We start from the raw sequence: 10754 nt of genomic DNA, 5'->3' as shown, positions 1-10754 counted from the left end.
CTATATATGCAGATGACATAGTGATACAGGCCAACACACGTAATCTAATGACAAGAGCTCTTAAGGAGTTCTCTAAAACATGCAATAGCATAGGACTGATAATAGCACCAGAGAAGACCAAAGTACTACACAGGAAGGGAAAGAACAGGGGAAACCTTAGAATACAGGGAAAAGTCCTTGAGGAAGTTAGAATCTATCGATACATGGGTATTCTCCTAGGTAGAACCAACCAACACAGTGACGAAATAAGTAAGATTACACAAAAGATAAAGCCAAGACTAGCACTGCTTAAATGGGTTGCAAGAGGCAATGTTGGATCCACAGTACCACTCGTAAGACAGCTGTACATTACTATGGTAAGATCAGTCATAGACTATAGTGCCAGTTCTCTCCTCCCGTTGACTAAGACCAGCATCAAACGACTCGAAGTCATCCAGAACAAGGCTATAAGAGCCATATTAGGCTCCCCCATGTCAGCTAGACGAGAATCAATCAGGTTAGAGGCAGGATTTACAACGATTGAACATAGATTAGTCAGTATAGCCACCAAACAAGTCATCAACTCATTGAACACAAGGGATGATGGTGCATTCTATAAAGCAGTATTTCACTCAAGCCGAGTGCATTCAAATAATAAGTGGATTAGGGCAATTAAGACATTGTTTTGTGAAACTAATGTACATGGCTATATTGATAACAATCGGCACACTGTAACACCCCTCCCACCATGGCAAGCTCCGAAGATAAATCTCTCTCTAACGTATCTCTCCCACAAGAAAGCAGATACGCCTGCCCCTCTCCTCAGACAGGACTTCCTGCACAGGCTCAGTGGTCTCCCAGGGGATTCCACGATCTACTACACCGACGGGTCCCTCTTGGAAGATGGACGAGCGGGCTCCGGGGTTGCGTGGTATGGAGAGCAGAAGGAAGAGGGTGGTGCAATATCGATGCGTCTCAGTGACGGGAGCTCAGTCACCCAATGTGAGATGCTCGCAATAACCTGTGCCTTAGCAACGGCAAGAAGAAAAGATGAAGATGCTATTATAGTGTCTGACAGCCTCGGCGCTTTACAGGCTCTGCAGTCAAGATCACCTGAGCACCAACTTCTGGCTGACAGAATACGTGCACTGGTATATAAGATACAGAGAAATGGTAAATCAGTGGACTTCATATGGGCACCTTCTCATTGTGGTATCATAGGAAATGAACGCGCAGACGCTCTAGCGAGAGAAGGGGCATTGAAAGATAGTGTGGACTATAAATTCGCCCTACCTGTGAGTGGAATCCAAGCTAAAATAGGTTCTAGAGTTATACAACAGTACAGCCAACACCTAGAAAAGATAAAAAACACACACGTAACATTCAGAAATTATATATCAGTTTCAAAGTACATGGCACCTGACTATGTCAGTGTAAAACTTACTACCAGAAGGCAGCAAACAACCTACAGTAGAATTAGACTACAATATAGATATCTCTGGGAAATAATACAGTCAGATAACAATGTGATTAGAAACTGCAGAGTATGTGGAGAGACTGCAAAGCACAACTTAGAGCACTACATTGCTGAGTGTCCATATGTTAAACCATACAGAGAATTATGTTCCTCAAATAGTAGAGATGATCTATTGGTACACTTCTTACAGCCCTCTATCCTTAAAAAGGTGATCAATGAATTCCCAGGTTTCGCTTGTGCATTGTAACACAATTCATATATTTTAATCCCACATCACCTCTATACGTCCTTGTATATAGGTATGTCTGTATATGTATGTGCATGTATGTATATATGTATGTGTGTGTATATGGGTGGATGCAGTATGGGTATGTGTATGTATGAGTATATGTGTATATATGTGTGTGTGTGTATATGTATGTATATGTGTATATATATGCATGTGTGCGTATATGTGCATGTATGTATGTGTGTATGTGCGTATATGTATGTATATGTATATGTGTGTGTATATGTATGTATATATGTGTGTATATGTGTGTGTATATGTATGTATATATGTGTATATGTATGTGTATTTATGACATGTCTGTACGTGGGTATATGTTTATACGGTATATGTTTTTGTTGTGTATGCATATCTCATATTTTATGTATATCTATATGTATGTATATAGAGATATATGTATGTGTGAAGGTACATGTTTTTATGTATATCTATATGTATGTATATAGGGATATATGTATGTGTGAAGGTACATGTTTTTATGTATATCTATATGTATGTATATAGGGATATATGTATGTGTGAAGGTACATGTACTCTTGCCCTGCTCAATCACTCTCTTCCTCCACCCTCTCTTCCCCTGGGAGCTCAGCCCATCCTCTCCAGTACACTACCCCCAGGCAGACCCCCCCCCCAACCCGCATTCTCCCACTCCGCAGGGAATGCACCCCCCCTCTCCCACTAATAATCCTTTACCTTGCCTTGTTCCCCACTCCCCCAGCTCTCCCTCCAGTCTCGACTCTCTCTCTCTCTCTCTCTCTCTCTCTCTCTCCACACCTGTGTTTGCCAACTTACCTCTCGTTTAAATCTTATAATTACTGACAGTTCTCAAACTAATATCCTCTGTAATTACTGACCTACCTCCTCCTCCTTCCCCTCCCCTGCTTCTCACCTATCTGTTATATCCCCACACAGCCGCTTCTACTGCTCTCTCTCTCTCTCTCTCTCTCTCTCTCTCTCTCTCTCTCTCTCTCTCTCTCTCTCTCCACACCTTTGCCAATAATCTCCTCCTAAATCCCATTATTACTGACCTTCCTCTCCTCCCTCTCCCTAATGGGTATCTCACTGAAGTTCGTACCTGTATTGTTATTCAGGTTTGAATGAACACTGCAGTTCTGCGGTGTCGGATCCGTTTAATGATTCAACCTGGTAAATACAGCTTCATAAATAATAAACAACAAAAGAATGAACTCAGATTCACTTCCCAGCAATAATCGCAAACACACGTCATATGTATAATTACAAAGAACCTTAGTATGATATCAAATAATAATATCACACTATACAATGTGACCGACCATACTAAATATGCAAAATAAAATGGACAGTTATTCATGAACTTAAGCATAATTTGAAACTTCAAAAAATGCAGTAAACTTACAACATGGCCGCACTGTCTTCCAAACATCCACCCGAATAACATCAGTCCACATACAGTATAGATAATTTCACACAGGACAGCTGCCAGACCTAAACTCGGGGCCCCTCTGCTCAGCTCCTTAACCTCGTACCAACTGACTCCAGGACTCCCGGTCCGGCTGTGAGCCAGGCTTGAAATATGGCCACGTGACTGGCTACTAATAGTTTATCACAAACTGCCGCCATTCGGCTTGTTTCACACGTTAACCGTACAGCTTAAATTTAACCATTCATAAACAAGTATCAGTTAAAACATTGAACCTCGCAAATACAACATTTTCAAGACATTCCAATATTAACTAATATTAACAGTACACTATGATTATACATAAATGTAACTTAAGCTTATATCACTAAAGTACCAAATCACCCAAGGGTATCAACATACTCCTCGTTATTCCAATAAACAATCAGTGAAATCTTAATACATACAATATACAGTATATACAGTATTTACACATAAATAATCCTACACATATACATCCACAATTGTGATAGACAAATATGCATCTAAATAATCACCATAGAATAGTAATACAAAAATATCGTGATTTCTGATAATCACGATACACTCCCCGCCTGACATTTAAGCTATCTTGATTACTGCTCCTCCACCGGAAGAAGTACAACTAAGCTATGAACTGATCTGGTTACATTTACATCCCGTTGGCCTGAATATTTGCCTCCTGGCTTATTAATTTTATACCGGAGCAACACATCCCTGACCTTTCCATCTTTACTTCTGAGAGCACTTACGACCTGTGCCATTTTCCATTCCCCTTTCAATACATTAGAATCCTTTACCAAGACTATATCTCCAGTCTGGACATTCCGTACATCTACATGCCATTTCTGCCTAATAAGCAGACTAGGGAAATAGTTTCGCATCCATTTCTTCCAGAATGAATCAATAATTCTGTTCATGAATGCATGCCTCTTACTAAAATTGCTACTTTCATCCCACATCCCACTTGGCACTGTGACTGTAGAACGACCCAAAAGAAGATCATTAGGACGAACAACAGAAACATCTTTGAGGTCAGATACTTTGTTACATCCAATCGGTCTTTCATGGAGAAGGTTAGCTACCTCAAACATTACTGTTTGTAACTCGCCATATGACAAGATACAGTCCCCAACAATTCTACACAGGGATCTCTTAACCAACCTAATCAAGGCCTCACTGCATCCGTTCTGCCACGGTGCATCTGCTGACTTATTAAACTCCCAAGAAAGACCCTCAAATCTTCCAAATTCAGTTAATTCCTTAAGATTCCACTTAGAAACCATGTCTCTCAACTCCTTGTTTGCTGACACCAACTGAGCACCATTATCTGAGAACACCTTTCTTGGAAAACCTCTAATAGATGTGAATCTTTTAAATACCTTAAGGAAGCTGCCAGTATCATAGCCTTCTGCAACATCTATATACACAGCTCTGGTAGCCATACAATTAAATATGACTCCATATACCTTCCTTTTCACCCTTCGTTTTACAGAATCACAAACAGAATAAGGTCCAAAAAGATCAAGTGATACATTGAAAAATGGTGGTGAAGGTTCAAGTCTCTCTTTTGGTAATTCGCCCATGCATTGAGAGGTCACTTTCTTGTCAATCATACGACAGGTGGTACAGTGCCGTTTCACAGATTTAATAACTCTTCTAGCACCAGGCACCCAAAATTTTAACTGCAATTTAGCAAGACAAGCCTCTACACCATCATGATTTTCCTGATGTATCTGACTAATGTATAGTTTTGTGAATGGGTGGTCTGATGTTAAAAGAATGAATTCATCACGGTTCCAATTAGCTTTCATCCACTTCGATATTCTGGTTCCTACCACTACTACTTTCTGATCATTTAGCGTGGGCCCCAGTCGTTTGAACCTAGTCCTCCAATCTGGATGGATTGAGACTTGAACTTGTCTGATCCAGTAATTCTCTGCTGCTTGTAGGCATTCTGCGGTAGGCTCTTCACACAATCCTTTCAATGACTTTGCCTTGACAACTTGCATTACCCGAGCTGTGACTGAAAGCAGTTTCTTGTAGCTGCTAAACCTACCAATATCTATCACTGTCTTTACCTCCTTAGCCTCACATGCATGGGTAGTTGCTTTCACAAACACAGTATCAGGTACATCTCCCTCAAAACTCTGCTTCACCGGCCATTGATCATGATCTAAGTAGAGAAATTCTGGGCCTCTTTGCCACACAGAATCTGGTCCTAATTCTGATGGGGTACACTCCCTTGTTGTCAGGTCTGCTGCATTATTTTCAGATGGCACCCAATACCATTCTGTTGGTTTTGTCCTAGATTGGATTTCAGCCACCCTATTTGCAACAAAAGGATTAAATCTAAAGGATTCCTTTTGAATCTGAGCTCGTACTATAGAGGAGTCTGTGATATGAATAACTCTTTGGAACTTAAACTGCATTTCCCTTTCAATTGTAGATCTCAAACGACTAGCTACAACAGCACCACATAATTCTAATCTCGGTATACTGATCTGTCTTGTTGGTGCAATTCTGTTTTTGGAGCACAATAGATATGATCTAACTGAACCATCAGACAATTCCCATCTGACGTATGCAGCGGCCCCATATGCTTTCTTACTACCATCAGAGAAAACAACCAATTCTGGGTGGCCTACGGTGGGTATCGGTTTTATACATCTGGGAAATTCCAACTCTTCTAACAGGAACATCATCTCAAACAGTGATTTTGCCTTTTCATACAAAATTTCATTAATTGGTTCATCCCACCCTCTTGGTCGATCCCCCTCACTGTCTGTAACTACATCTCTCATCAATAGCTTAGCTTTAAGGGTAAATGGAGTAATAAATCCAAGAGGATCATACAAGGTTGCAATCTGACTAAGAATCATGCGCTTCGTCAACTGGCTTGGCAAACGCCTTTCTAGATCACCTAACAAAACATCTGGTTCAGACCTTCCTTGACGAGTTTTCCTTGAAAAATTGAGTTTGGCTTTGAACAAAAAGATATCCTCCTTAGGTTTCCAATCTAGACCTAAAACCTTTTCATGATTTGTATCCAAAACTTTCTCACTGATGCATCCATCATCTCCAGACATGATCCACTGTTTCATTACAAATCCTCCTGCTTCCAACACTTCTTCCACTTGTCCCATCCTTTCAACAGCTATTTCGGAACTATCAAAGCTTCCTAACACATCATCCACATAAGAATCTTCAATAATAGTCTTTATAGCCAAAGGATATTCCTCATTCATTTGAGCAGTCTTCCTCAATGCCACCCTAGCTATTGCCCCCCTGGTTTATCTCCAAATGTCACAGTCTTCAGTATATAATGATCAGGAACTTTCTCTGCATCTAAATCTCTCCATAGAAATCTATGAGTATGCATATCAAACTCTGATATTTTAACACTGTTGTACATTTTCTTGATATCGCCAACTATGCCAATCCTATTTTGTCTGAAACGCAAAAGAATCCCCAACAAATTATTTAGAACATCAGGCCCTTTAGCAAGAAAATCATTTAGAGCCATTCCTTGAAATGATGCAGCTGAATTAAACACAATCCTTAGAGGTGTTGACTGAGATTCTGGCTTATGGATTTCATGGTGTGGCAAGTAAAAAGTAGGGCCCTCATAACTCTCCAATTCTTGTTGGGTCAACTTCTGCGCAACTCCTCTAGATACCATGTCATTAATTTGTTCCTGATACTTTAAACAGTACTTCATTCCCATCTTTTTTAATCTTTTCTCTGTAGCTCTTAATCGAGCCAAAGCCATGGGGAAGTTATTAGGTAACTTAGAAGGGTCACAGATCCAAGGGTATTCTGAAATCCAACATTTATTTCCCCTATCATAGTGCAATCCATCTTCAATAAGTCTAAGTTCCCTTTCTTCCTTTATAGTTAAATTTCCTTTAATGGAACAACCTCCACACTTGCATCCCCCACATCTTGGGGTACACAAAGTTCCTAAGCTTTCAGTCAAAAAGTATTCTTCAATTACTTGACAAGGGTTTAGCCGAGATGTAAGAAGCCACTCTTCAGGCTTAGAACATGCAACATGATTCACCTGAACATTAAGGCTAACGCTTTGCTTTCTTTCTCCATCTATACTTCCTCTAAGGCAAAATCCAAAGTCATTAGCCAACAGTTGAAGACTGTGCACTGTTTTTACAACTTGAGGTAAAAGAGCACAGTAATCTGATCCAATCAATAACTCAATACGTCCGCTGGGTCTCTTTAACTGCCATTCCTGTAACCCAAACATATGTGCAAATGGAGTCACGTCTATCTCACTTGACACACCAGTGATTTCAGTTATACCACAGGCATCAATTATTTTTTCCCTCCCAAATTTATCTTTCAACAAGACTTTATACACGTAACTTTCTACCTGTTCTGTTTGCGCACCAACCTTGGTTAAAGTTAAACTCACAGGAGTCCCAACAAGACCCAGTTTCCGTGCCATCCTATTGAGTGATTAAACTTAAATTACTTCCTGGATCATAAAGGGTGGGTATTACCTGATTAGCACTGTTCACATAACCCGTCATGAGCATTACTCCATCTCTTGTCACATGGCTACTTGATGCTTCCACAGTAGTACTTCCATGGCTAATGAATATGGGATGAAGGGCAGAATGATGATATTTTCCACAGCATTCCCCATCTACCAGAACTCTACATGAATATCCTTGACTGCAATTCCTTGCTAAATGTCCTTCCTTCAAGCACATATAACATATACCCTTAGATTTCAGAAATTCAAATTTTGTCTCCTTAGGCCACTGTTTAAAGGTTGCACAATCTTTTAGATCATGAGTATCAGACTCATGCACACAACATCTCTTGGTATTTCCCTTTGGTCCAAAATTTGACCCATTTCTGCTTGGCATTCCCTGAAACTTATTACTAGCAAAGGATAAGTTAGATAAACATTTGAACATTTGATTTTGAAATTTTTCCTGACCTGTAGCTAACTGCTTAATCGCCTCTGCGAGTTCAGAGTCCTTGGAAGTCTCTTCTTCACACACATGAACTGTCGCCCTAGCACTTGCAATCCTTGACTCATCTTGCAAATACTCTATAACTTTGCGCTGTTCAGTCAAGAATGTTACTAAGCTTTTAAACCTGTCAGTACCGATAGACTGTACCTTTATTGCCCATTCTCTTTTCAAAGTAGGTGGCAACAATCTCTCCACTTGAGTAATTACAGTAGTGTTTTCAAGTTCCTGTAACTGACCCAAATTATCAATATCCAACCACACTTTCTCTACAGTATTAATCATGTTAATAAGCCTTTTATTGTCACCTTCAACCACTGGTTTAGTTGCTCTGATATCTCCTAAAATAGAATCTATCATTTTAGCTGGATCACCATAAGTCTCTTTCAGACGAGCCCACATTCGGTTATAATCGTCTAAATCTTCCACTAATTTCCTAGGTTCACCTTCCAAGGAATTCCTCAGCACGTACGGGTCCATTCCTTGCTGAGACACAACTAACCTTTCATAATCCTTAACAAAAGTAGGAAATGCTCTGACAGAACCACGAAATTTAGGAGGCTCCAGTTTCTTTATGGCAAGTGATGGTTTTTGTTTCACCTTCCCAGTCTCAGTTATCAAAATATTATAAACTTCATGTTTTATATTTTCAAGTTCAGTTATGTATTGTTCATACTCATCATAAGGTTCAGATTCCTTTAAAAGAGCGATCATTTCCTCATTCCTTTCATCCACCACTTTGAAGCACGTACTAACCTCCTCATACATTCGTTGAAGCACTTCACATGATAACTTCTTTCCGTGGGCTTCCTTGAAGATGTTGACCTTCCTAGTGAACCTTCTCTTGGCTGCTGTCCGGTTTTTCTTGAGCTCATCCATGGTTGCGTGTTGTTGAATTGTATTGTTATTCAGGTTTGAATGAACACTGCAGTTCTGCGGTGTCGGATCCGTTTAATGATTCAACCTGGTAAATACAGCTTCATAAATAATAAACAACAAAAGAATGAACTCAGATTCACTTCCCAGCAATAATCGCAAACACACGTCATATATATAATTACAAAGAACCTTAGTATGATATCAAATAATAATATCACACTATACAATGTGACCGACCATACTAAATATGCAAAATAAAATGGACAGTTATTCATGAACTTAAGCATAATTTGAAACTTCAAAAAATGCAGTAAACTTACAACATGGCCGCACTGTCTTCCAAACATCCACCCGAATAACATCAGTCCACATACAGTATAGATAATTTCACACACGACAGCTGCCAGACCTAAACTCGGGGCCCCTCTGCTCAGCTCCTTAACCTCGTACCAACTGACTCCAGGACTCCCGGTCCGGCTGTGAGCCAGGCTTGAAATATGGCCACGTGACTGGCTACTAATAGTTTATCACAAACTGCCGCCATTCGGCTTGTTTCACACGTTAACCGTACAGCTTAAATTTAACCATTCATAAACAAGTATCAGTTAAAACATTGAACCTCGCAAATACAACATTTTCAAGACATTCCAATATTAACTAATATTAACAGTACACTATGATTATACATAAATGTAACTTAAGCTTATATCACTAACAGTACCAAATCACCCAAGGGTATCAACATACTCCTCGTTATTCCAATAAACAATCAGTGAAATCTTAATACATACAATATACAGTATATACAGTATTTACACATAAATAATCCTACACATATACATCCACAATTGTGATAGACAAATATGCATCTAAATAATCACCATAGAATAGTAATACAAAAATATCGTGATTTCTGATAATCACGATACAGTACCAACCTCTACTGCTGTAACCTTTTCTTCTCTCCATGTACTTATCACTAAGTATATTGCATCAAGTTTGCATATTTAGATACTATACAGTATTTGGTACCATATTATGATGTACTACCAATTGTAACAATGTAACCGCACGACAGTTTTGTAACAGTATCACTCAATATTTATTTAGGTAACGTCATGTCGTCATACTATATTCTTGTAACTTAATGTCTAATGCTATCATTCTTTTTCAACAACAGTATGCAACCACGCTCTCTCTCTCTCTCTCTCTCTCTCTCTCTCTCTCTCTCTCTTTCCACCTGTGTTTGCCAATTTACCTCTCCTCTAAATCTTATAATTACTGACAGTTCTCAGACTAAAGTCCTCTATAACTGCTGACCTACCTCCTCCTCCTTTCCCTCCCTTGCTTCTCACCTATATGTTATAATTCTCTCTCTCTCTCTCTCTCTCTCTCTCTCTCTCTCTCCCATCTGTGTTTGCCAATTTACCTCTCCTCTAAATCTTATAATTACTGACAGTTCTCAGACTAAAGTCCTCTATAATTGCTGACCTACCTCCTCCTCCTTTCCCTCCCTTGCTTCTCACCTATATGTTATAATCCTCTCTCTCTCTCTCTCTCTCTCTCTCTCTCTCTCTCTCTCTCTCTCTCTCTCTCTCTCATTACACTGTGACCATACCACAATCTCCACAATCTTTTAATAGGAAATTTACCACTGCCTGTTTCTTGTTAAGAAACAATGTGTATATAATCATACTATATTCGTGTAACTTT

The 10754-nt window shown here is 39.5% G+C and overlaps 1 protein-coding gene across 1 annotated transcript; it reads right to left on the bottom strand.

Moving 5' to 3' along the window:
- Positions 1-1268: 1268 nt before the first annotated feature.
- Positions 1269-9041, bottom strand: LOC145411616 (uncharacterized). The gene is made up of 5 exons (XM_080281626.1): positions 7872-9041; positions 7574-7628; positions 5225-5560; positions 4330-4576; positions 1269-1272 (listed from the first exon to the last, which is right to left on the bottom strand). The coding sequence occupies exons 1-5, from the start codon at positions 9039-9041 to the stop codon at positions 1269-1271; spliced, it is 1812 nt and encodes a 603-aa protein (XP_080137752.1).
- Positions 9042-10754: the final 1713 nt, after the last annotated feature.

The sequence above is a fragment of the Coenobita brevimanus genome, chromosome 11 (assembly GCF_032717465.1).
Source record: "Coenobita brevimanus isolate Jiangsu-jjx chromosome 11, ASM3271746v2, whole genome shotgun sequence".
NCBI classification, from domain to species: Eukaryota; Metazoa; Arthropoda; class Malacostraca; order Decapoda; family Coenobitidae; genus Coenobita; species Coenobita brevimanus.
The sequence above is the reverse complement of the archived record's forward strand: the minus strand, read 5'-3'. Positions and strand labels throughout refer to the sequence as shown.